The sequence below is a fragment of the Capricornis sumatraensis genome, chromosome 22 (assembly GCF_032405125.1).
Source record: "Capricornis sumatraensis isolate serow.1 chromosome 22, serow.2, whole genome shotgun sequence".
In the NCBI taxonomy this organism is placed as follows: Eukaryota; Metazoa; Chordata; class Mammalia; order Artiodactyla; family Bovidae; genus Capricornis; species Capricornis sumatraensis.
In genome coordinates, this window is record NC_091090.1 from 15,143,734 (window position 1) to 15,171,518 (window position 27,785).

The 27,785-nt window shown below is 46.2% G+C and overlaps 1 protein-coding gene across 2 annotated transcripts in view; it reads left to right on the forward strand.

Moving 5' to 3' along the window:
- Window positions 1-27,785, forward strand: part of PNPLA1 (patatin like phospholipase domain containing 1) — a 46,579-nt gene that overhangs the window by 17,644 nt on the left and 1,150 nt on the right. The window contains exons 2-8 of one of the 2 annotated variants that reach the window (XM_068960931.1): window positions 8,287-8,519; window positions 10,410-10,475; window positions 11,544-11,753; window positions 12,673-12,733; window positions 24,190-24,759; window positions 25,410-25,415; window positions 27,613-27,691. In XM_068960931.1, coding sequence (XP_068817032.1) covers window positions 8,287-8,519; window positions 10,410-10,475; window positions 11,544-11,753; window positions 12,673-12,733; window positions 24,190-24,759; window positions 25,410-25,415; window positions 27,613-27,691 — 1,225 coding nt within the window. Of the gene's footprint in view, window positions 1-8,286; window positions 8,520-10,409; window positions 10,476-11,513; window positions 11,754-12,672; window positions 12,734-24,189; window positions 24,760-25,409; window positions 25,416-27,612; window positions 27,692-27,785 lie in introns of those variants that run through there. The other variant, XM_068960932.1, reaches the window with a different exon arrangement.

The following is a 27,785-nucleotide window of genomic DNA, read 5'->3' on the forward strand; positions in this document are numbered from 1 at the left end:
TATCACTCTCCTCTTTCATTCTCATCAAGAGGCTGTTTAGTTCCTCTTTGCTTTCTGCTATTAGAGTGGTATCATCTGAATATCTGAGGTTGTTGACATTTCTCCCAGAAATCTTGATTCCAGCTTGTGCTTCTTCCAGCCCAGCATTTTGTATGATGTACTCTGCATGTTAGTTAAATAAGCAGGGTGACAATATACAGCCTTGGCGTACTCCTTCCCCAGTTTTGAACCAGTCCATTGTCCCATGTCCAGTTCTAACTGTTGCTTCTTGATCTGCATACAGGTTTCTCAGGAAAGCAGGTAAGGTGGTCTGGTATTCCCATCTCTTTAAGAATTTTCCAGTTTTTTGTGATCCACACAGTCAAAGGCTTTGGTATGTTCAATGAAACAGGAGTAGATGTTTTCTGGAATCCCCTTGCTTTTTCTATGATCCGACAGATGTTGGCAATTTGATCTTTGGTTCCTCCATAAACAGTAGAGTGGGATTGAATGAACCCTGTAGTTTCATAACTCAAAACTCACATAACATAATGGTAGTCTATGTAGGTAGGTCACAGACCCAACTAAGTGAAGTCTTAGACAGCTGGGGCAATGGATACTGCCAGTCAGCAGAAATGAACTTCAATTATCATGGTTTTGAAAGAGGGAGGCATGGGGATTCCTCTGCAGTGGCTGCCTAATTTGGGGAAATCTCAAATGAGAAGATGCTCTGAGATGACCTTTTCTCTTTATAGAGAGGTTCGCCTGGAAGTCCCTTGACCATACCCACACACACAAAGCCTGGAGGGTGACTAGTTCACAACTCTTGCATTATCCCAGTGTCCCCACAGTAGTGAAGGGAGAGCCCGTAAGGCAGGACAGGCCACAGCCTGGAAGGAGGGCAGTATTTGTTTCTACCTTGGAGCCAAATTCCAAATAGACTTCTGGGTCCACCAAAGAAAACAGAAAGAATAGAGCTGGGACACATTCTCTTTGCCTGTTCCATCTCGAGGTAATCAGTAGATCCTTCAGTGGAAATTTGTGGAGATCATGCCTGCATTCTGGGCAAGAAGCACACAGGGGCTGTGTGAGGCCCCAGGCCCCGGGCAAAAGCACCACAGGCAACTTGGTAGGAATCCACGTGATGTACCAGTGGCAGGCACTGCTGTTTCCATGGCAACCTGATATAGGATGATTTGAACTTAATGCCAATTCTTTGGTAAACCCTTAGGGTAAGAAAAAAGGTCTGTGTGGAAAATTGTCATTATCCTTAAGAAGTATTGTGGTTTTTTTGGGGGTGGGGGGGAGTTGTTTATTTAAGTGCTTACTAGGTCAGAGTTGCTTTGCTCTTGCCTAAAGCCAATAATACATTCAGAACAGAGAAGGAAAATGTGAGTTTTTTCATAGATTCTAGTTCTAGTTTCTGCTAACATAGACAGCATGACCTAGGATATATCCATTCTTTATTCATCTCTCCATTTAGCCCACCAGCCAGTGGCCATTCAGCCATATGTATTGAGCTCAACCTTTGTCCTGCTGGATTTCTTATAGAAAATGAGAGAATGAGTCTGGTTTAGCATTTTTGACCTAAGCTCCTAGATCCTTAGGAGTTTCAGGGGTGTGCTTTCAAGACCTTCCTTCCCAGGATGGGCTAGGGAGATTGGGCAGGGCCTGAGACCCCACTTGCCTTCAGCCCAGAACAGCCCTGTTTTTAGTTGTTTTACATATTGAGATTTCTTTTCTTTTTTTCTCATTATTTATTTTTAATTGGAGTATAGCTGCTTTACCATGTTGTGTTCATTTCTACTGTACAGCAAAGTGAATCAGCCATACATATACATGTATCCCCTCTTTTGTGGGTTTCCTCCCCGTATTCGTTTTGAACAAAGACTTCTTGACTGAAAAATCAGAGTCTCCATGGACCTTCCAGTGGTGACTCTCTGCAGCTTCAGGCCAATTGTTTTTCAATCAGTGCCCCTGCAGTGCAGGATACAGAAATAAGATGGAGAATAAACCTGTCTCCCCCACTTCCCGCCCCACCCCAACCCCCCCGCCCCGGGGGGCTTGCTGTCTCTGTGAGGATAAACTGAGATTATAGTGTGAAAACCTGCTTGGGTAAACGACTATTGCTAAGATAATACAAATAATAATTATTACAGTGGAGTCGGGCAATCAAGATATACCCACAGGGAAATACAGCCTATAATTCAGCCTACAATTAGGGATCAGGTAAAAGCAGTAGGCTCCCAGGGTCTCCACTCAGGGACTCGGGGAATTGCATGGCTTTCCTGGGAACGCGAGCCTGCTCGCCAGTGCCTCCCGGGGTGGGGGGGGGGGCTGCTGCGCCCCCTACTTCAACCCCCCACCCCCACACCCTTGCCCACCGCTCCCGCAGCTGCAGGGAGCCTCACGGTGATTGGCTGAGCTGGAAGTTGTTGCTAGGCTACCAGTCCGCGGGAGGCTGGGGCCTCTAGTCCCATCCTCCACCACAAATTGATCCCGCACAGCCGAGTTAATTCGGGCACCCTGTGAATGGGATCCCCAGCAGTTTAAATTGTCAGCTGCCAAGTGCCCATCTTTCTAGGATTTAACACTCAGCATGAAGGCTATGTGAAGGAGGGGAAGAGAAGCCTTCTGTTTTTATACTCTGGGTCACCTTAAATAGCTGTTTCTTTGAGCCTCCTCCCTTGAATTCTGGGTTTACTCATATATTCATTATTCATGGATGCATCTGTGTTTATTAAGTGCCTACCATGTTCCATGCACTATGGGACAAAGGGATGAACGATGTGGAGACCATCATTGCCCACATGAAGGGAGAAACATTAGGCACTTAAGCAAATAAATAAGATAAACATGTATCTAATTCTTTCTTTCCTCTTCAGTGATTTTACTAAAACCCCCTTTCCCCTTCTAAATCTGTAGGGTCCCCCAAGTTGACAGGGGAAGGAGTGCTACTGCCAACTGTGCCCAAACTATGTTACACCCAACCCGTCCCCTTACCGTGCCCTGAAACTGGGGTACATCCTCTCATCTCCACAGTGCTTGTACCTTTGCTCTCTTGAACCTATAAGTGAGCCTGAGTGCACCTTGATGAAGATGTGGGTTGGAATCATTGTCCCATGTTCAGGTGAGAAAGCTGAAAGCCAGAGACGTCAAGAAACACTGTCCACGGTCACATGGAGAATTACCAGCATAACTAGTATTGAGCACTTACTATGTGCAGGCTCTTTAAAAAAACAAAAACAAAAACAAAAAAACTGTTTTCCTAAAAAGAATGAAAAAAAAAAGATCTTCCTCATAACAACCCAGTAAGGTATATAATTATTATTATACCCATTTTATAGGTGAAAAAATTGAGGCTGGAAGAAGTTATTTGACTTGCCAAGGTGATGCAGGTAGTGTGTGGCAAAGCTGGAATTTGAACCAAATCTCCCTGGCTCCAAAGCCTAACCTCTTTTTTTTTTTTTTTTTTTTTTACTTTATTTTACTTTACAATACTGTATTGGTTTTGCCATACATTGACATGAATCCACCACAGGTGTACATGCGTTCCCAAACATGAACCCCCCTCCCACCTCCCTCCCCATAACATCCCTCTGGGTCATCACCGTGCACCAGCCCCAAGCATGCTGTATTCTGCGTCGGACATAGACTGGCGATTCGATTCTTACATGATAGTATACATGTTACAATGCCATTCTCCCAAATCATCCCAGCCTCTCCCTCTCCTTCTTTCTTTCTTTTTTTTTTTTTTTTTGAGGCAGGGGGCGGGGGGAGGCAGGTGGCGGCAAGAATACTGGAGTGGGTTACCATTCCCTTTTCCTCCCTCTCCTTCTGAGTCCAAAAGTCCGTTATACACATCTGTGTCTTTTTTGCTGTCTTGCATACAGGGTCATCATTGCCATCTTTCTAAATTCCATATATATGTGTTAGTATACTGTATTGGTGTTTTTCTTTCTGGCTTACTTCACTCTGTATAATCGGCTCCAGTTTCATCCATCTCATCAGAACCGATTCAAATGTATTCTTTTTAACGGCTGAGTAATACTCCATTGTGTATATGTACCACAGCTTTCTTATCCATTCATCTGCTGATGGACATCTAGGTTGTTTCCATGTCCTGGCTATTATAAACAGTAAAGCCTAACCTCTTTTTAAGAACTGGATCTGGTCACAGAAAAGAGTCTCTGAGTGGCTAAGTCTTGAAGTGGTTTCCAAATGCTCTTCAAAACTTCCCAGTCCCAGGATCTTATTTATTTTTCAACTGAAGATTTTGGTACAATACACTCATAAAACCTGGTGAATTGGCCATACTTATCAATATGACTGACTCTGTTATCTACCCATCTGTGATGATCTTGCCTTCAAGTTTTTATTGGGTAATTAAATCAAGTAACTCTTCCCTGTAAGCATTTCCATTGCTTGCTCTGTTCGCATTTTATTTTCCTTTGTTCATGTTCTGAACAAATACCGAGCACCCACCAAGTATTGTGGGAGGCTTGGTGTGTGTAGGTGAGTGTGGCCCATCCCTTCCTTGAGGAGTTCCCAACGTAGAGCAAAGTTTCTGAAGGGTCTTCCATGGGCAAAGTGCAGTGAGAGGTCATAGAGAGAGAAGGACCACAGAGACCAGCCATCAGAGAGTCTCCTTGATTTCGGAGACAGACCCACAGTTAAAGACAAAGGTGGGAAAGGAGGTGGGAAGGAACAGAAGTGGTCGTGGCAGGTATGGGCTGGGGGTGGCAGCAGCCCACCTTGAGTTTCCCACAGAGCTGCTTTTAAATCCATCTTGCTGTGGTCCTTGTGGGACACTATGTTTCAGAGCCCAGCAGCCTGCAGCTTGGAAGGAGGCCTTTAAATGGGAGAAGGTGCTAGAAAGAACAGAGATGCATAAAGAAGCCTGCTAAATTTATCCCTCCTTGCAGCACCCAGCAATCGCTATGCTTAACACTTGATTTTCTACCAATAGAGACTAGTTTAACCAGAAGATTAGGTGTTTTTCTCTGAGAAGACAGAGAGAGAAAGAGATGCAGAGAGTGAGACCTGAAGAGAAGCAAAGTGAGACAGAGATAACTCTGCACACTTTGGGATGCCATCCTAGTGAGCAATAGGAAAAAATATTAAACTGGGCACCTGAGTGGGAGCAATCAGACAACCTCTTGCCGCCTTTCAACCTGGCTACACTCCTAATTTCCAGATAGCACCATTTTTCATATGTAAGTATATAGGAGCTATCTATGTTATCTTGGCCACTGCCCCGTCCCTCTCAGCCACCACCATCCATATACAACTGAGAGTTGACTGTAAATGGATAATATACGAAAGCAATGAGTTAAGTATTACAAGACTAACATGCATGCCTTTGACCTAGCATTCCCATGTATAGGAATTTATCCTGACGACAATAATTAAGGACATGGCAAAGAATTTAGCAAGAGATGATTCATTGCAAAATTGTTTAGAAAAAGCAAGGAAACTAAGTAGCCAACCCGTGTTGGGGACCTGCTCAATAAATAATGATATATCTTTACAAATATCTGTCCATGATGCTCATGAATTAGGTTATAAATGGGTTCTTACTGATGTGGAAAGACATGATTAGGTAAAAAAAAAGCAAGTTACAAAATAGTGTGTGTAGTATGACTCTATGTAAATATTCTTGTAAGTAAGAATAAGTATATAAAATAGTCTAGGAAGACACAAACCAAATGTTAACCTCTGGGTGGAGGAATTCCAAGACATTAATTTTACTTTCTTTTTGCTCATCTGCATTAAAAAAAATTTCTTTTTTCCACAATGAATATGTATTTCCTGTGGAGTGAAAACAAATTTCCTTCCAGCAGTCCTAGTGAGCACCTCCTGCTAGGCGTCCAGGAGTTGGAGGGGGGGGGCAAGCTGAGCCAGGTACTCCTGACTCTGAGGCTTGTGAGAAAGGCCACCAACCCTGTGAGGCCACTTCAAGCTGCTCTTTAAGAATTGCCAAAAAGTGAGTCCCCACCCTAACTTGACTCTCCAACCTGATTGGTCTTATGGGCAAGAACTCAAGTGACCCAATAACACCTTGGTATCAAAATGCTTGGTTGCCTCATAACCTACTGGTGGGTTGGCTGCGGCCGCTCCCTGCCCCCAAGGGAAAACAGTCTGTACAAATTGGTACTTGGTAAAGGCTAATCTTGCTAAAATTGCAGAGCCTTCCCAGCTCGCCAGAAGGATCCTCCCCTGTAAGGGGGTGATGGCTAAGATGTTGCGTTGATCAGGTCAGCCCCAACTACATCCAGGCAGCTGTGATTCTGAATGCTGGAGAGAAAAGGCCGTCACCATGGCAACCCAGGCTGGCTCAGCCTCTGGGATCAGTCCAACACCCAGAGAAGGGAGGTGGGGTCTGGAGTCAGAAGAAACACTGCCTGGTTGTCTGACCTCAGGCAGTACTCTTCACTTTGCTCTGCCTCAGTTTCTACATCTGTGAAGTGATACGGAAGCTCCTTATCTTACCTGCTTCCAGGATTAATGAGGAATAATCTGTGAATGGTGAAAATGTGAGAGTAGAGCACCCCTAGCTTTGGTTTGTCCCCAAATCGCTGTGTATGACCTTGGACAAATCACTTAACCTTTCTGTGCCTCAGATGCTCTGTTTGTAAATAGGATAGTCATGTCCCCTGTGATAGCTTCTCAGATTTACTGTCAGGCGGCCATGAGACTCCCAGAAGTTGGAAGGAATCTTGGTCCTTACCACCCATGCAGGAATCCCTTTGATGAGTTCTTTGGCTGGGGTACTTGTCCTACCTCTGCTTGATGACCTAAAGTGGCAGAGAGCTTACAATTGCACAGCTTTCCAAGTAGCCATTGCTACATGATGCTAATTGTAAGAAAGGTCTTTTGTATAGGATGTTTTGGGTTTTGCTTTAAAAGAAACACTCAATTAATTCATTTCTTTATTTTTGGCTGTGCTGGATCTCCATTGTGGTGTACGGGCTGTTTGTTGCTACTCGCAGGCTTTCTGTAGTTGCTGCAAGTGGGGCTGCTCTCTGGCTGCAGCGTGCCCGCTCTGGGGCAGGCAGACTGCAGCACGTGCTGCACACAAACTCAGAGTTGTGGCTCATGGACTTAGTTGCCCTGCGGCATGTGGGACCTTAGTTCCTGGACCAGGGAGCGAATTCCTGTCCCCTACATTGGCAGGCAGATTCTTAACTACTGGGCCACCAGGGAAGTCCCAGTATAGGTTGTTTCACAATTAAATGTTTGCTGTAAAAATTAGCAGTGCTTTTCGGATCTGTTTCCATTCCTGATTTTCCCAGCAGGTTTGCACAAGATAAAAATTAGCAGCAATTGGCAAGAAGCAGGTACAGGCCCAGTTCTGAAAGCTTTTAGCTTAATGTAGTGAAGGAGATGAGTTCCTGGGTCACACACTCTAGGTTAAAATCCCACTTTGTTCAGTTACCAGATGGTTGCCCTTGGGCAACTTATGTTAGCTCTCTGAGCCTCAGTCTCCTGATTGGTAAAATGAGGCCAGAACTACCTACCTCACAGTATTACTGCTGTGACAGCACTTCTTATTCAGTGCACAACTCTAATTTCCCTGGTGGAATTCTGCGGGTGGTGGGGGGCAGGGCAGGGCACACCTTCCTCTGCCACCCCCTGGACAACACATCTGACCTCTGACCCCCCCCACCCTGCAATCTGGCATGTGTAGGCTCTTATGTGCCCAGGCTGTGCCCCCCTCAGAAGCAGGCAGAAGGTTCACCTTGCTCGCCCTCCAGGGAACCCCTGCAACACAGCCTTGTGTGCGCATTTCAGGGCCTTCTCCCTCTCAGGCCTAGGCCAGGGGCCATAAAAGGAAGATGATGCAATGGCTTCAAGACAAAGTTTACCCTCCCTGTGATTCCCCTGCCTCAAGGTTAGCACCCCCTCCTGCCCACAGACGCAGCAGGCACTAAGCATGCGGTCCATGGTGTCACTGAGTGAAGCCTTTCAACTATATCACTTAATGGGACTCTCATAGAGGGCAAAAAGCCTCTAAGACTCAAAAGAATGCAGTCTGGTGGTGGCGTAGAAACGTGGTCCTTTGCCCTCAGTTGAAGGAGTCAGGACGCCTGACTAGCGGTGGGCTCTCGGGAGCCAGTGGTTTCATTCCTCTGTGCCTCGCTTTCCTCATGTGCAGAATGACAGGCTGATGCCTGAGACCTCTCCTGTGTCAGAATTACAGGTTTTTCTATTTATTGGATGCAGGATTGAGATGGCATAATTGTCCCTGACCTCTTTATGCCATAAGGGCTGCTAAGAACCCGCTCCTCTCTGCTTCCTCCGCAGATGAATACCTTCGAGTCCTCAATGTGGGTGTGGCCGAGGTGAAGAAGTCCTTCTTGGGTCCCTTATCGCCGTCCTGTAAGATGGTGCAGATGATGAGGCAGTTTCTATACCGGGTCCTGCCTGAAGACTCCTACAAGGTCACCACCGGGAAGCTCCACGTAGCCCTCACCAGGTTCACGGATGGAGAGAGTGTGGTGGTTTCAGAGTATACGTCCAAGGAAGAGCTCATTGAGGCAAGGGGGCGGGACTTGGGTGTGAGGGCGGGGCATGATGGGCGGGGCTGGGAATAAGTGGGGGACCGGGGTGGGAGCCGGGTGTGCGGGCGGGGTCTGGGTGGGCGGGGCTCGGTATAAGGGCAGGGCCTGGTGGGCAGGGCCTGGTGGGCGGGGCCTGGGTGGGCGGGGCTGGGGAGCTGGGGCCGAAAAGGAGAGTCTGGTCTTGGTATTTTGACAGGCCTCTGGGACGGTCCACCTGTCTGCCTCACTTCCTTCTGTTTTCTGCTTCCCAAGTTTTTCCCTCCCTTCGCCCTCCTGCCAACCGCCTTTCTGTATCAGGCACGCTGTTAAACGAGATGGACACAGAGAGACGCCAAAAACGAATCAGACTTGGTCACCATCCCACGTTTTAGCGCTCAGAGTCCCGCCCGTTTTGCCTCTGCCTTGCCCGCTGATTTGATCCTGCAGCTTCTCAGAGGCCCGTCTGTGTTATCAACAGAGGTCCTGTGGCTCCTGTCGGCCTGGGCTGCAGTGTTTCCCCACTGAATTACTCCCAGTTTGTGGGAACGGCCTCCCTTCGCCCTTTCTCTTCCTTTGGTCCTTGATAAAAAGGATTGCATTATCACGAAATGGAAAGGGGCCTCTGATAGTGCACTTTTCTAAGCTCATTAATATAATTTTAAAAATAATTTTATTTACTTACTTATTGGCTGCGCGGGTCTTTGTTGCTGTGCGGGCTTTTCTCTAGTTGCGGAGAGTGGGGGCTACTCTCTAGTTGAGGTGTGAGTGCTTCTCTTGCTGCTGAGCCCTGGCTCTAGGGTGCTCAGGCTTCAGTAGTTGCTGCTTCTGGGCTCTAAAGCACAGACTCAGTAGCTGTGGTGTGTGGGCTTAGTTGCTCCGAGGCATGTAGGACCTTTTTGGAAACCAGGGATCGAACACATCTCTCCTATATTGGCAGGTGGATTCTTTACCACTGAGGCACCAGGGAAGCCCCCATTAATGTAAACTTTAGTTAGGAATTGTTAGTGTTGAAGAGTGCTGTGGATATCCCCAATTTTCTTTCAGGACAAAGGGGTTGAGCACATGCCCCTCCACACTTATTTCCACTCCCCTTCCCTCCTCTGAATGCAAGGCCCTTGCCACCCATCCTCACTTCCCCACACTGGCATGGCTTTGATCCCGGTGAGAGGGAGGAATAGACGGTGGGCATGGACACTTCCTCCAGCCGCCTCATGTCCCTTGGGTTTACTAGCACCCAGTTCTTCAAGACTTTTGTGTCCCCAGTCCTCTTCCACCACTTCCCCCTCCTGCCCATACCAGCCAGAGCAGGTCACACAGAGCAGGCTTCTGTGCCTTTGCGCCTGCTGTTCCTTCTGCCTGGGATGCCCTTCCCCACCCCACTTCACCTGCGCAATCAGACTCCAGTCGCTCCTGACAGGGAACTTTCCTTCATTACCTGCCGGCCTCGCACCCACTGGGTTGGGTGCTTCTTTGGGGCCCCGTTGCCCATGCCTACCTCCATCACAGCATCTGCCACCACCCTCTTTGAACATCCCCAAGGGTGGGCATATCCTTTGATTCCAAAGGATCAGGTTCCAAAGGCCCAGGCCAGATACATAACAATGGTTGTTGAATCCCATTGGATTCATGGAAATTTGGTGCCAGAAGGAAGCCTGGATATCACTGAGGCCACTCTCTCCCTTTAAAGCTGGGACACCCTGCCCAGACGAACCAAGGAGGTTACCAAGGACCCAGTCAGGGTAACTGACTTGGGGCCCCACTTCCCTGGGCAAGGCCTCCACCTTGGTGTAAGGAGGGCCAGGCTAGTGGTGGCCCAGAGGCTGCAGGTCAGTCCTCCCCACTCAGCCCCCAGGCCTCGGGTATGTCAGCCCTGTTCTCTCCCCACAGGCCCTGTACTGCAGCTGCTTTGTCCCTGTGTACTGCGGCCTTATTCCTCCAACTTACCGTGGTGTGGTATGTGCTTCAGTGTGGGAGGGGGCGAGCTGGGATCCAGGGGGGCCCCTGTGACCCGCATCTGTGAGGGATGGTCTCAGAATTCAGTGGGAGGACCACAAGAATTGAAAAGGCCCTTGCGTTTTCCTCCTCAGAATTCCCAATGTAGATGGATTTCTGGGGCTTTAAGATGGCCTTTCCCCCACTGGGTTGGGCTTCTCTCTGCACCCACCAACACGTTACTAAGCCTGGCAAGTCAAGGCTCCACAAGTTTGCCAGATTTTCCCAGTAGGAAAATGCAGTCAGGGTGAGACTGTGCCTCTGACCAGCTTCAGCTGATGCAGATGCTGCTGGTCCACAGACCACACTCTGAGCAAGAGGATTTAACCCGCATCTCCTCCTCATTTTACATCTAGAGAAAATGAGATCCAGAGGCTAGAGTCAGCTAGCAGATGGACCCTTGTTGCATGTCATCCATGTAATTCTCAGGTGCCCAGAGAGTTGGAGCCTCTGTGTCTGTGATCCTTTGTTCATAGTTGAGGGAACAGAAGCCCCAAGAGGGGAAGGGGCTTGAGGGTGGACACTTGGTGGTGAGGAGGGTTCTGAAGGGTTTGTGGGGGGAGGTCTGACCTCAACAGAGGAAGGCAACTGGGCCCTGCAGCAGCCTAGAGGGGGAATATCTCACAACCTGCTCAGACTCACCACATGTACACCTTCTCATAAGGCCCAGGGGATGGGTTCCATTCCCCAGCCCTGCCCTCAGCCATTGAGGGACTTGACAAACAGTGACTGTGCCAACTTTACGCAGAGCATGGATGCCCCCGAGCCTTGGTGTCAGAGCTTCTCCCGAGAAACCCATTTCCTTTGGTTTTTTGGCCTTACCACGTGGCCTTTGAGATCTTAGTTCCCAGACTAGGGATCAAACCCATGCCCATGCCCCCACACCCCTCCCCTCCCACTTGGGATGGCTGAGTCTTAACCTCTGGACCATTAGTTAAGTCCCAAGACCCATTTCTTTGATGACCTGAGTAGGGGAGAGGGCCTCTGACCCCAGATGAGCATTTCTCACGGGCACCCCCTGCCCCACAGCGGTACATCGACGGGGGCTTCACCGGCATGCAGCCCTGCTCCTTCTGGACCGACTCCATCACCATCTCCACCTTCAGCGGGCAGCAGGACATCTGCCCGCGGGACTGCCCCGCCATCTTCCACGATTTCCGCCTATTCAACTGCTCCTTCCAGTTCTCCCTGGAGAACATTGCCAGGATGACCCATGCCCTGTTCCCCCCAGACCTGATGGTGAGAGACACAGGGATCTGCGAGTGGGTGCAGGGAGAGCCAGGGAGGGTGGTCGGGTGGGGAGGAGGACTGGGATGGGGGCGCCGGGGGGCCCCACTCAGTCCATCTGTGTTTCCCCCCTTCACTGGTCCCTTAAACTCCCTTGTAAACCTGTATCCTGGCCTTGCTGCTACCCAGGAATGAACAAGTGCCCAAGGTGCTTCCAGCCTCAATTCTTTCCCCCTGACTGTGTCAGAACTGCTGATAGGAATGTTGGCTGAACTCTCGCACTCTGACATGCAGTGTGGGGTCAGCAAACTATGGCTCAGGAGCCAAATCCAGCCCATCGCTTGTGAGCTAAGAATGGACTTTCTATTTTTAAGGCATTGTTAAAAATAAAAATAAAAAAAGAAATGACATAAACTATGTGTGACCTGCAAAGCCCCAAATATTTACTATTTGGCCCTTTACAGAAAAGGTGTTATGGGCAATATCTCGGGTAATCCAGCAGCATCCTCTGTAATACATACAGTTATTATTCCCATTTTACAAGTGAAGAAACTGAGGCTGTGAGAGGTCACATTCAGACAGCCACCAAGCCGATAAGTGGCTGTGCTGGGATTTGAGCCCCATCTCCTAGTTCTGCTCTTCCTACTGTCCAAATGCACCTTCTCTGGTTCTACTAGAGACCTCTCACACTCTGCGGCCCAGGGGACACTGATGATCAGCTGTCAATGGTTTAACACCTTCATGCAGCATCACTATGGACACATGGTCAGGAACTGCCCCGCACTTCTCAGCAGATAGCAAGGGAGGAGTACATTTTGAAAAGCCCATCCAGGGAAGCTGAAGAGCAGTGGAAGCAGCTGCTTCGGGCCAGGGGGCCGCCAGGCTCTGCGTTGCTGCACCCTTACTTATTTCCCGGTGCTCCACCTTGCAGATCCTCCACAATTACTACTACCGAGGGTACGAAGATGCTGTTTTGTACTTGAGGAGGCTGAGTGAGTACCATGTGGGGTCAGGAGGAAGTGGGGCGGGGGTGGGGGGCGGTAGGTGGGGGGCAGTAGGTGGGGCAAAGACAGAAAGTAGAAGGGCTGAGGAAAGGAGCGTTTCCCCCAGTTTGTGAACTGGAAGTGCCCTTCAGGCAGGAGAGCCGGAAATGGGTTCAAGAACCTGGCTTTCTTCACTGTCCAGAACAGGCCACTGTGGCCAGAAATTATGGTCCATGTGGAAAGGGGACTTACTGATTAGACTGTGTCTACAGTTTTTGTACAGATAAATTTTCTGGATTTAAAAACTATGCTTAGGTTGGGACTTTGCAAGCAGTCCACTTGTTAAAACTTCACCTTCCAAAGCAGGGGTTGTGGGTTAGATACCTGGTCAGGGAGCTAAGATACCACATGCCTCGTGACCCAAAAAACAAACATAAAACAGAAGCGATATTGTAACAGATTCAATAAAGGCTTTAAAAATGGTCCACATTAAAAAAAATCTTTTAAAAAGTCAATATATTAAAAAATAAGTAAAGAAAAGTAAAAGCTAGGAAATATATACCTCGTATCTCCTTGGAGAATTCCATTTTCATATCATTACATCTTCTTGTATTTTATTCTCTTTCCAGTGAAACAGTAGTGTTAATATAGAACTAAATATAACTAGTTTATGTTTGTGTGAGACTTTGAGTGACATATTGATCAACAAATGAGAAAGAGCCCTCACCCTATGTTGGTTTGGAAAGCATGGTTCCATCCCTGTGTATCCTCTGTGCATTGTCTGATTTCAATGGCATCTATTACACACTCTAACTCCACGCAAACGTCTCTGTTAAAATGAAAGAAAAATGCTTTTCAATATCTAGAATTAATTCCATGGGGCATATTTCCAGAAAAAAAAAAAGATTCCTGGATCAAAGGATGTTTACCAAATGTTCACTTCAGTTCAGTTGTTCAGCTGTGTCTGACTCTTTGCAACCTCATGGACTGTAGCACACCAGGCCTCCTTGTCCAACACCAGCTCCCGGAGCTTGCTCAAACTCATGTCCGTCGAATCGATGATGCCATCCAACCATCTCATCCTCTGTCATCCCTTTCTCCTGCCTTCAGTCTTTCCCACCATCAGGGTCTTTTCTGAGGAGTCAGTTCTTCGCATCAGGTGGTCAAAGTATAGGAGCTGCAGCTTCAGCATCAGTCCTTCCAATGAATATTTAAGACTGAGTTCCTTTAGGATGGGCTGGTTGGATCTCCTTGCAGTCCAAGGGACTCTCAAGAGTCTTCTCCAACACCACAGTTCAAAAGCATCCATTCTTTGGACTCAACTTCCTTTATGGTCCAACTCTCACATCCATATGTGATTACTGGAAAAACCACAGCTTTGACTAGCTGGACCTTTGTTGGCAAAGTAATGTCTCTCCTTTTTAATATGCTGTCTAGGTTGGTCATCGCTTTTCTTCCAAGGGACAAGTATCTTTTAATTTCATGGCTGCAGTCACCATCTGCAGAGATTTTGAGTGAGTAAGTGAATTCACTCAGTTGTGTCCGACTCTTTGTGACCCCATGGACTGTAGCCTACCAGGCTCCTCCATCCATGGGATTTTCCAGGCAAGAATACTGGAGTGGGTTGCCATTTCCTTCTCCAGAAGATCTTCCCGACCCAGGGATGGAACCCAGGTCTCCCGCATTGTAGGCAGACGCTTTACCGTTTGAGCCACCAGGGAAGCAGAGATTTTGGAGCCCCCCAAAATAAAGTCTGTCACTGTTTCCACTGTTTCCCCATCTATTTGCCATGAAGTGATGGGACCGGATGCCATGATTTTAGTTTTTTGAATGTTGAGTTTTAAGTCAACTTTTTCATTCTCCTCTTTCACTTTCATCAAGAGGCTCCTTAGTTCTTCGCTTTCTGCCATAAGTGTGGTGTCATCTGTATATCTGAGGTTATTGATATTTCCCCCAGAAATCTTGATTCCAGCTTGTGCTTCATCCAGCCCAGCATTCACATGATGTACTCTGCATATACGTTAAATAAGAACGGTGACAATATACAGCCTTGACGTACTCCTTTCCCAATTTGGAACTAGTTGTTGTTCCATGTCTGGTTCTAACTGTTGCTTCTTAACCTGCATACAGATTTTTCAGGAGGCAGGTAAGGTGTGGTATTCCCATCTTTTTAAGCATTTTCCACAGTATGGTGTGATCCACACAGTCAAAGGCTTTAGTGTAAGTCAATGAAGAAGAAATAGATGTTTTTCTGGAACTCTCTTGCTTTTTCTATGATGCAACTGATGTTGGCAATTTGATCTCTGGTTCCTCTGCCTTTTCTAAATCCACCTTGAACATCTGGAATTTCTCAATTCATGTACCGTTGAAGCCTAGGTTGGAGAATTTTGAGTGTTACTTTGCTAGTGTGTGAGATGAGTGTAATTGTGTGGTAGTTTGAACATTCTTTGGCATTGCCTTTGGGATTGGAACGAAAACTGACCTTTTCCAGTCTTGTGGCCACTGCTGAATTTTCCAAATTTGCTGGCATATTGAGTGCAGCACTTTCACAGCCTCATCTTTTCGGATTTGAAATAGTTCAGTTGGAATTCGATCACCTCCACTAACTTTGTTCGTAGTGATGCTTCCTAAGACCACTTGACTTTGCACTTCAGAATGTCTGGCTGTAGGTGAATGATCACACCATTGTGGTTATCTGGGTCATTAAGACCTTTTCTGTATAGTTCTGTGTATTTTTGCCACCTCTTCTTAATATCTTCTGCTTTTATTAGGTCCATACCGTTTCTGTCCTTTATTGTGCCCATCTTTGCATGAAATTTTCCTTTGGTAGCTCTAATTGTTTTGAAGAGATCTCTAGTCTTTCCCATTCTATTGTTTTCCTCTATTTCTTTGCATTGATCACTGAGGAAGGCTTTCTTATCTCTCCTTGCTATTCTCTGGAACTCTGCATTCAGATGGATATATCTTTTTTTCTCCTTTGCCTTTCACTTCTCTTCTTTTCTCAACTATTTGTAAGGTCTCCTCAGACAACCATTTTGCCTTTTTGCATTTCTTTTTCTCAGGGATAGTTTTGATCACCGCCTCCTGGGCATGGTTTTGAACTTCCATCCATTGTTCTTCAGGCACTCTGTCTATCCAATCTAATCCCTTTAATCTATTTCTCACTTCCACTGTATAATTGTAAGGGATTTGATTTAGGTCACACCTGAATGGTCTAGTGGTTTTCCCTGCTTTCTTCAATTTAAGTCTGAATTTGGCAATAAGGAGTTCATGATCTGAGCCACAGTCAGCTCCTGGTCTTGTTTTTGCTGACTGTATAGAGCTTCTCCATCTTTGGGTGCAAAGGATATAATCAGTCTGATTTCAGTATTGACCATCTGGTGATATCCATGTATACAGTCATCTCTTGTGTTGCTGGAAGAGGGTGTTTCTATGACCAGTGAGTTCTCTTAGCAAAACTCTATTAGCCTTTGCCCTGCTTCATTTTGTGCTTCAAGGCCAAACTTGCCTGTTACTCCAGGTATCTCCTGACTTCCTATCTTTGCATTCCAGTCCCCTATGATGAAAAGGATATCTCTTTTTGGTGTTAGTTCTAGGTCTTGTAGGTCTTCATAGAACCTCAGCTTCTTCAGCAAGGCAAACCATTTAAGTCTATGCCCCAGCCATTAATGCCAAAGAAGCTGAAGTTTAATGGTTCTGCAGATATCTGCAGAATATCTCAAAGATATGTTTGTGTGTATCCTTTGATGGGAAACACGACCTTGCCCCTAGGCTGCTCTTGGCTGTTTCTCCTTGGTCTCCCATTCCCTCCCTTCCCTAATTAACAACTGCTTGAACCTGCCCATTAGAACTCAGGGAAGGTTGAGGAGGCTGAATGAAGGCTGTTTCCTATAATCAAAGAAATAGGGGACACAGCAAGACTTTGTGCCTAGGAACCTCTAGGGCCCTGTGGAATCATGGTGAACTTTTTCTGTATGTAGTTTAAAAAAATATGTGTTTTAGGAGTGAGATTAAAAGATTGAATGTGGTTTTTCTTCCCCCTAGGATATATGCATTTAAAACAATTTTTTCCTTCAAAATTGCCTCCTGCTTTCCCAAGCTCCCCTTGTCCCCAATTTACTTTCTCCTGGGTCCTTTCTCCTAGTTAGGAGGATGGGGACAGGATGCAGGGAATGTGGGCTCTGGAAGTGAGTGGCCCTGGGCCAGAACCCCCATCCCCCAGGCTGCGCGAGCTCCAGGAAATTACTCCACCTCTCTGAGTCTTGGTTCCTAATCTGTACGAAGGGTTTCTTTAGATCCTGGTTCTCGACACACCAACTGTGTGACCTTGAGTAAGTAATTCACCTCCTGGGGCCTGTTTCTCATCTGTACAAGGTGGTTGGTGGTGGACCGTATCTCCACTCCTAGCCACAGTCAGTCCAGTCCACTGCCTGCTCTGACCTCAGAGATAGGCCCCTCCTCTCACCTCTCTGCAGACAGACACCTCCTAATCCTGACTGTCCTCTGACAACTCCTCCATCCTCCACATTTGCACAGGGGACAGCTGGGAAGCTGAACCGCAAGTATCCAAAAGGAGGACCACCTGAAGGGTGTGTGGTAGTGGAGATGAGGTCTCAGCTCCCGAGCCCCAGGAACAGGAGGGTCTGGCTAGGGCCTGGGCTCCTTCCCACCACCAGCTGGGGAGTCCCTCCATTCTTTCCTCAGTGATGGTGTATACTGAGGACTTGGGGTTTGGGGATGCCCTGTTTGGTTCTTGGGATCTTGGAGCAGACACCCTGCTGCAGGAAATCCCTCAACAGCTCAGATTACAGCCTGGCTACCAGGCTGCCTCCATACCTGTCTCTCCCTTAGAATTTTCCTTCATCTCCCTCTTGGGGCAAGCCCCAGGGAGAGATACAAAGTGGAGTTTTAAACATCTCTTGTCTCCCCTGTTCCTCAGGAACCCCATATTTCACCGGAACCCCATATTTCACCCTCTGGAGGAACCCAGTGACTTCTCACCCTTCCCCCTTCCACCCTTAGCTGGTTGGGACATTCTCACCGGTGTGAATGGCAGTCTTAAACCCAAAGATGAAACTCTAATAGCAGCATTGCAGCCATCCACTCCTGAATTGGGGACAGTATATGGAGGATGGCAGATTTTCCCCAATGGCGCTGGAATCACTCCAAGTAGGAACAGACACAACTCATAAGGGAGAAAATGTCTCATGCTGGCTGCCAGCTGTTTTGGCTTCCTCTTCCAATTTGCCAGTGTGTGCGTGGCTTTCTCAGTGCAGGCTTCAGCTCCAGCACCTAAACCCTCTTGGGTTTGATAGGCCTGGAGTTTTCTCCTGGCACCAGATGCAGGCAGGAAATACTGACATATCCTGAGAAACTGTGGTTGGTGCCCAGAGCTACACTCTCTTAATCCCCACCTACCATCTGGGAGCAGAAATCGGAAGTCTGCTCCAGCCTCCTGCCTGTTTTCTGAAAGGGGGTCAGCTCCGGCAGGAAGCCACACCTGCAAGGTGTCACCCTCAACTCCTCAGCTCACATCCTGGCATCCTCAGTGTCCCCTCTCCTAAAGGCTCACATTGACTTAATTATTTCTGCTAGCAGGTGAGCCTCCCTCTCCACCCTTGGTCTCCCCTGCCAGTCGCCTTTTGCCAAGACAAAGGACACTGCTTGCTGGCATCCTTGAAAATCCACCTTCCCTACACAGATGCGTGGACATGGGTGCTGAGTGAGACTGGAGCTCAGAAGTTGCCACGTTTGAAATATCCGTCCCACATCCAAGCATGCCTGGCCAGACTGATCTTCCTGCCTCCCTTCCTCCTGCTCACAATTGGATAGGTTTTCACACAGACAGACAGACACACACACACACACACACACACACACACACCTGTGAAACCAGCACCACAGTCAAGATTGGGAACAATCCATCAAGCCTCCAGTTTCCTCATGCTTTTTTGGGATCTCTCCCACCTTCCTTCATTCCCCCACCCTCAAGCAAACCTTGATGTCTCTCTGTCATTATACATCAATTTTCATTTTTAGATTTTTTTTTGATAGAGTCTTACAGTATGAATTCTTTTTTGTCTGCTTTTTTTCACTCAGCATGATTATTCTGAGATTCATCTGTGTCATTGCTTGGTATAAATAGTTCATTCCCATTTGCATTCCAATCAACTGTGTGAATATACCACAGTTCATTTATGCATTCACCCTTTAATGGGCATAGAGGTTGTACCCAAATTGGGGCTGTTATGAATAAAGTTGCTATGTACATTTCCTGGGTTTCCTAGGCAGCACTAGTGGTAAAGAACCTGCCTCCCAATACGGGAGAATGTAAGAGACATGGGTTCGATCCCTGGGTCAGGAAGATCCCCTGGAGGAGGGCATGGCAACCCACTCCGGTATTCTTGCCTAGAGAATCCCATGGACAGAGAAGCCTGGCAGGCTATGGTCCATAGGGTTGCAAAGGGTCGGACATGACTGAAGCGACTTAGCATGAACGCATGTACATTTCACGCTTGAGTTTCTGTATGGACAAAAGCTTTTATTTCTCTTGGGTAAATACACAGGAATGGAATGACCAGATCATATGGTAGATGTATGCTTAATATATAATGTATGTATGCAAATATATGTATAATATATAGTATTTTAATATAAAATATAATGTATATAATAGTAGTAAAACACACATAAAATTTATCATCTTAACCGGTATAAATGTACAATTCAATAGTGTTAAACCTACATTGTTGTGCAACCAATCTCCTGAACTTTTGCATCTTGAAAAACTAAAAGTCTATCCTGATTAACCACTTCCCCATTTCCCCCTTTCCCTAGGCCCTGACAACCACCATTCTATTTCTATGCGTTTGAATACTTCAGATACCTCATGTCAGTGGAATTGCAACAGTATTTGTCTTTTTGTGACTGGTTTGTTTCATGTATAATGTCCTCAAGTTTCAGGCATGTTGTAGCCTGTGACAAGATTTCCTTCCTTAAGGCTGGATAATATAGACCGTGAATATAGACGAAGTTTTCTTTATCTATTTATTTATCAATGGACATTTGGGTTGCTTCCACCTTTTGACTATTGGGAATAATACTGCAAGGAACATGGATGTGCAGATATCTCTTCCAGATCCTGTTTTCAATTCTTTTAGATATGTATAGACTGAGACACATACCCAGAATGTATGTTTGACTTTTTAAGAAGTTGCCAAATTACCTTCCAAAGTGATTGTATCATTTTACATTCCCAATGGTGTATGAGGATTCCAGTTTCTCCACGTTCTCACCAACACTTGGTATGGTCAATCTCTTTTAGTTTTTGTGTTTAAAAAAAAATATTTATTTGGCTGCACTGGATCTTAGTTGCAGCATGTGGAATCTCTTAGTTGTGGCATTTGAACTCAGCTGTGGTATGTGGGCTCTAGCTCCCTGACCACAGGTTGAACCTGGGCCCCCGGCATTGGGAGTGTGGAATCTGAGCCACTGGATTCCCAGCCACTGGAAGTTCCCTGGTCAGTCTTTTTAATATTAACCATTCTAATAGGTGTGTTGTGGTATCTTATTGTGATTTTAATCTGCATTTCCTTAATGACTAATAATGTTGAACATCTTTTCATTTGCTAATTAGTTGTTCAAGTATATTCTTTGGTGAAGTGTCTGTTCAACTCTTTTGCCCAGTTTCCCCCTAGACCTTTATTTGTTAAGCTTTATTTTTTTGAACTGTTTTAGATTTACAGGAAAAATGTGAAAACACTACAGGGAGTTTCCATATACCCCACATCTAGGTTTCCCTAGTATTTTATGTCTCACACCTGTTAGATACTATAGGATAGTACATAGTGCATACTATGGTGTGTTGTTTATAATCAATGAGCCAACGCTGATAAACTGTTACTGACTGAAGCCCATTCTTTATTCAGATTTCCTCAGCTTTCACCTCATGTCCTTTTTCTGAGCCAGTATCCCCTCCGGGATCCCATGTCACACCTAGTTGTTCTGTCTCCTCAAGCGCCTCTTGTCTGTCACAGTTGCTCAGATTCTCCTTGATTTTAATGACCGGTGTATTTTGGCCACCTGATGCAAAGAACTGACTCGTTTGAAGAGACCCTGATGCTGGGAAAAATTGAAGGCAGGAGGAGAAGGGGATGACAGAAGATGAGACGGTTGGCTGGCATCACCGACTCAGTGGACATGGTTTGAGTGAACTCGGGGAGTTGGTGATGGACAGGGAGGCCTGGCGTGCGTCCATGGGGTTGCAGAGTCGGACTTGGCTGAGCGACTGAACTGAACTGTGCTGTACTTAGTCGCTCAGTCATGTCTGACACTTTGCAACCCCACGGACTGTAGCCCACCAGGCTCCTCCATCCATGGGGATTCTCCACCCAAGAACACTGGAGTGGGTTGCCATGCCTTCCTCCAGGGGATCTTCCCAACCCAGGGTTCGAAACCAGGTCTCCCTCACGGCAGGTGGATTCTTTACTGTCTGAGCCACCAGGGAAGCCCAAGAATACTGAAGTGGGTAGCCTATCCCTTCTCCAGCGGATCTTCCTGACCCAGAAATTGCATCAGGGTCTCCTGCATTGCAAAGATCCTTTACCAGCTGAGCTACCAGGGAAGCACTTTTAATGAGCTACCGGCCAGATATTTTGTAGGATGTCCCTCATTTGGGGTTTGCTTGATGTTTTTTCTCATGGTTAGACGGGGGTTGTGGATTTGAGGGAGGAAGACAACTGATGCGAAGTGCCATTCCCGTGACCTTGTATCGAGGATACGTGCTGCCTACGTGACATATCACTGATGACATTGCCCCTGGTCACCTGGCTGGGGTCGGATTTCTGGCGTCTCCACTCTAAAGTTGCTCTTTCTCCTTTCCATACTGTGCTCTTCGGAAGGAAGTCACTATTCAAAGCCCGCATGGAAGGAGTAGACTGTTTTCCACTTCTTTAAGGGCCGAAGCATCCACTGAAATTATTGGGAATTCTGCATGAGAGATTTGTCTCTTTCTTCCCCATTGACTTACCTATTCAATCATCTGTTCATATCACTATGGACTCTCGAGTACTTATTTTTCACTGTGAGTTATTATTCAGTCCTACTTTATTTATTTTGTTAGTCAAACTGTTCCAGTTTTGACCACTGGGAGCTCTTTCAATTGGCTCTTTGCCTATTTACAAAATGGAATTGGTTGTTTTCTTATTAAGAGCTTTTATGTGTTCTCTATAAATGCCCTTTTTCAGAAATACTATTTGCAAATAATTTCTCCCAGTCCATGATTTCTCTACCCAACTCCTTAAGAGTGTCATCTGAAAAGGAGAAATTTCGTATTTCAGTAGGGTCCATATTAATTGTTATCCTTTGTGGATCACGCTTTTGGTGTCTTTATCTAAGAAATCTTTGCTTCAGTCAAGATTAACAAAAAATCTTTCTTCTTTGTTTTCTTCTAGAGTATTTTTAATGTTTTAAAATACAAAGGTTTTATTATTAAAAATTAAATAACTGAGTCATGGTGAACTCAGTTCAATTATTTTAGGCAATTACAGTATACAAGGAGATTAACATTTACCAGTAAGAAAAACAGGTATAGGCAATTAATTTCTTAGAGACATTAGTGATTGGAAGGAGTCTGGGGAAAAGGAAATGTTCAGTCTTTAAAACAAAACAAACAAAAAAAATGACCCCCAAATTAAATAGAGCTATTTTTGCAATTTTATTAAAAATTCAGTGTTTTAATAATTAGGTGAGAAAGGATATGTGTCCTCCAAAGAGTCATTCCGCTTGCACCAAAAGACTTGGTTCTTTTTTTCCTAGTAGAGCAATATTTCCTCTTTATTTTTTAATTGAAATATATTTAGAGATATAATTGACACAGAGCATTATATTAGTGTCAGGTGTACAAAGTGAAAGTGAAGTCACTCAGTCGTGTCTGACTCTTTGCGACCCCATGGACTGTAGCCTACCAGGCTCCTCAGTCCATGGAATTTTCCAGGCAAAAGTACTGGAGTGGGCTGCCATTTCCTTCTCCAAAGGATCTTCCCAGCCCAGGGACTGAACCCGGGTCCCCCGCATTGCAGGCAGACGCTTTACTGTCTGGGCCACCAAGGTGTACAGACGATGATTAAAAGTTTGTGTATGTCGCAAAACGACCCTCACAAAAGGTCTAGTTACTTCCGTCACTACACAGAGTTATAAAAAACTTTTTTTTTTCTTGTGATGGGAACTTTTAAGATCTACTCTCTTAGCAACTTTCAAATATTCGATAGAGTATTGTTAATACTAACTCTAGGCACCAGGCTGTACATTCCATCCTGTGACTTATTTATTTTATAACTGGAAGTTTGTACCTTTTGACCCCTTCACCCATTTCTCTCACTCCCCACCATTCTTCCAGAGGCTTTTCATTTTTTTAGGTTTTCATTTACGTCTGTGATCTATCTTGAGTTAATTTTTTTATAAGGTACAAGATATAAATCTAAGTTCTTTATAAAGAATGGATATCATGTTATTCCAGTGTTGTCTGTTGAAAAGACTTTGCTTTCTCCATTGAAACAACTTCGCATCTTGGGCTAAAATCAGGTGTCTGTGTATGTGATGGGTCTATTTCTGGATCTGCTGTTGATTCCACTGATGGATTTACCCATCTTTATGTCAGGGCCACGCTGTCTCGATCACTATAGCTTTACAATAAACCTTGAAACCTGGTAGCCTTAGTTCTCCAGCTTTTGTTCCCTTTTCAAAGTTGTGTTTGTTATTCTAGGTCCTTTGCATTTTCATATGAATTTTTTAAATGGCTTGTGAATTTCTACACTGAAAGCAATCACATTACATTTTTCTTGTCAACTCACTCTCTCATCCTCTGTAATTACCACCTCAAACCTTCTGCTCCTGACCTCCAGTCTTCTATTCTACCTGGCTTCCTACTTCACAGAGGAAACCAAAGCCATCAGAGGGGAGTTCTCTCGACTTTGCGCCACCAAATATACAGACTCACCTTTCCCTGACCCTTCTTTGCATATGTCTAGAGCTCACCCACCCTCCTGGGCTCAGACCCCATTCCTGTCTCAGAATTCTCCAATTTCTCATCATTCCCCTCTCTCTCCAACCTCCATCTCTCAACTGGATCCTTACCAGCAACGTTTACATCTACCCCAGCCTTCTATCAATACCCAATCATTCAATATAAATTCAAGTAAGTAAAGAAAGGCTATTGAAAAGCACTAATCCAGGAATTCGCTGGTGGTCTAGGGTTAGAATTCTGGGCTTTCTCCACCATGGCTGGGTTCTGTCCTTGGTCAGGGAACTGAGATCCCTCCAGACACATGGCAGAAGCAAAACAAAAACAGTGAACAAGCACTCATCCTGTTTATGAGGATAATTTGGGAAACCATTTTTTGCAAACACCATGCCAATGTCAGGGGTTAGAAATGCCACCTGTGACCCCATGCTGTTGTTTTTCCTAGATGCTGCTTATCTTAATTCTCCTTCCAAGAGAGTGATTTTCCCCCGGGTAGAAGTGTACTGCCAGATAGAACTCGCCCTTGGCAACCAGTGTCCTGAATGCTGTCAACCGAGCCTCCAAAGAGAGCTGGCCAGTCCAGAAGAATCCAGACAGCTTCACACACAGTGGGCTCCCAAAGGGGATGGGAGGGGTCGCCGCAGTGCACCTCTGTCCCCACCCATGCAGGCGCCAGAATCCACATGTGACTGGCCGGTGGAGGCACCTGTTTCGTCACCTGCACCACCACCAGCCTCATCAGCATCACGTTCTCCAACTGACCTGCCACCTGCGTCACTCCCAGCTGTGCCCTTACTCCCCAGCTCAACACCTGGGCTGTCCCCTGTATCACCATCACAGCAGATACAACCGACTGCATCACCACCCAAGTCCCCGCCCCCCCAGGCCTCTGCGTCACCCAGGCCATCCCTGGGGCCTTCCACTGCGGGGCCACCTCCGGTGTTGCCCCGACATTCTTCTTCAGCATCACCTGCACAGCCACCTGTGGGGGAACTGGGCCCAGAACAGCCCCGAGGTATGGACCCTTCTGGCCTCTCTCAGCTGCCTCACATCCGGAGCCCATTGGCAAGTGTGTAATGATGTGGTAGCTATAGCCATCGCTTTAGAGGGGTGCTCTGGTTAGTCAGCCCTTAGCTTCAGTGGCTCTACTGGCTATGAGGAGAGGCCACCGCGAGAGGGCAGTGTACTTGACTTTTTGTTTTTTCCTGTAGTTTGAGCGTGCGTCGCTTCGCTCGTGTCCGACTCTTTGCGACCCTGTGGACCATAACCTGCCAGGATCCTCTGTCCATGGCATTCTCCCAGCCAGAATGTTGGAATGGGTTGCCACTCCCTCCTCTAGGGGATCTTCCCGCCCCGGGGATCAAACCTGTGTCTCTTATATCCCCTGCATTGGCAAGCAGGTTCTTTACCGCTAGTTCCTGTCTAGTGATTCTCAAAGTGTGGTCCCCAACCAGCAGCAATAGCCTCACCTGAGAACTTGTTAGAAATAAAACCACTCAGGTCCTGCCACATACCTACTAAATCAACAGTTCTAGGGGTGGGATCCAGCTGTCTGCATTTTTTACCAGCCCTCCGAGTTCTTTTGCCCTCTCACATTTGAGAACTGCAATTCTAGTAGATTTTTATTGTGAAAGACACTGTGCCAGGGCAGTGGTACTCAAAGAGCAGTCTGTGGACCAGTGCCAGTCTCTGAATATCTGTTACTTGTGTACAATGAAATGAGTGCAGAAAGTGAGAGCAAGCATTTCGAAATGTTTATAGCAATAAGATAGAGCCGTGACATCCAAGAGTTTCATCATTTTTCTACTGGTTCATTTATAATGCATTTTACCAAAGTACTAGTCCATTATGGATTGTAAGGATGATTTTTAGAAATTGGTTCTTCAGGACAAGTAGTTTGAGAAGCACCTCTCTGGGGGCTTCAAAGATGAACTGTTCTCAATTCCTCACTCTCAGGAAATCTCCCTTCCAACAGAGGGAATGGCATGGATGCTAACTTCAAAAATACAAGAAGAAATTCTTAAGTACTGTGTAACCAACAAAAACAGTGTTGAGGGTACTTACAGAGAATAAGATCACCTCTCTCTGGGGGGAAATAAGGAATGCTTCTCAGAGGTGAGGGGTAATTTGAAAGGGGCAGGATTTTGACAACTGTGGTTTGTGGGATCTGACCAAATAGAAAGAACATTTCAGATTTTGTTCATTCTAGAGGTCTGGGTGCAGAGAAGGAAGGTACAAAGCACCTTCGGTGTGAAGAGGACACCTGCTTGGCCACTGTAGGTGGTCTGGGCGGGGACCAAGGGAGAGAGGTCCACGTGATGGAATGAGGCCAGGCTGTAGGGTCTTCATGGTCCATGGGCTGGGCTTTCATAGCTATTATGATAAATAGGAGCACAGGTTGGCAAGGCTTCCTTCTTTGTGATTCCGCTCCGGGTCAGGTGTGACCCCCTCCTTTTCTGGAGTAAGTTCACTTTGTCTTTTCTGTTTTCCTTTTCTTTCCTTTTTTTTCTTTCTCTCTTTGGGAATAGGTTCACTTTGCCTTTTATTTTGTTTTTCTTTTCTTGTCTTCCTTTCTTTCCTTTTTTTTTTTAGAATAGGTTCACTTTGATTCTTTTAATCACAAGACAAACATACCAGAACATTAGGAGTCAGAAAGTTGTTCAAAGTGTTTCACTTGCTCTCTTATTCCCAGTTAAATAAAAATGCATTTATTTTATGTTATCACACCAGTGCTTAAAGCCGGCCATCTTCAGGGGCCTGAACAATCATGGGTCTGGAGTTGGCAATCCTCACTTGTATCGGGGGTGGGCAGGGAATACAGATAGCCCAGTGATTTTCCACTAGAGGCAATATTACCCCAGGAGACATTCGGCAGCACCTGGGGACATTTTTGGTTGCCACCTGATGGGAAACGTAGTCGGGAGAAGCTGGGGATGCTGCTAAACATCCTACAGTGCTCAACCCTTACACCAAAGACTAGCCTGGCCGGTGGCGTCAGTAGTTCTCCGGTCGAGAAGCCCTGCTGGGTCTCAGCGGTGACATCTGAGGCCATCAGGGGGAGTTGGACAGAGTGCTGCCCCCAGGGGTTCATGTTATTTGTTGTTTTGCCATGTTGGGGGTGGGAGTGTTGCAGAAAGTCCTGGGAAAAATCCATAAACAAAGGAACCACAAATAGATCTGGGCAAGTGAGGGACAGCCAGCAGGTCCCCAGATGAAAGATCTCCAAGTTCCTCAGATAGACGAACGTGCTAATCTATTCCATATTATTATCATTTACATGTGTTACATAATTACACCTTAATATTCATGTATTCTATATCCCCATACTCGTCGGAAACATGCAAAGAGCTTCCTTAAGAATAGTGGCCATAACGAGATTTCCCTGGTGGGCCAGTGGTTGACTCCACGCTTCCGACACGTGGGGAGTGGATTTGATCCCTGATCGAGGGAACTAAGATCCCACATGGCCGCAGCATGGCCAAAAAATTTTGAAAAGAATACTGGTCATGAAATGATTTGTATTTCCTATTCCGGTAAAGAAGACAAAAAAAGCATCACAGAACACAGATGATGGAAGTTTCAGGCCCCTGTGGGGGATTTTCTTGAAAACTTTCCCTAACACAACTGGCTGCTTTTTAGGAGAGAATTACGTCAAGGGTTAGCTTCAGGCCTTCCCACAGATGCCGCTGTCGCCCTGGATCTCAGTCAAGTCCCCAAATATGATTCTGGTCCCAAATATGAGAATTTAAGAAAAAGAGTTTCTAAACATTCTCACTTTCTTCTTATTGTTATTTCAGAAATGACTAAGTACTCCTCCTCCCCGTCCCCATCTCACTCACGTCTTCTATATTTTTATTTTTGGCTGTAGCTCCCTTTGCCTCTTCAAATTCGAAAAGCACCGTGCCTCTGGCTAATGTGAAGGAAACCGCCAGCAAACCTCACGCAGTGTGAGTGTCTCCTTGACTGGGGACAGTTTCTTTCCTTCGGTCGGGGAGGGGGCCCAGCTAAATAATACTTTCCATCACTTTAGCTGCCTGGGGA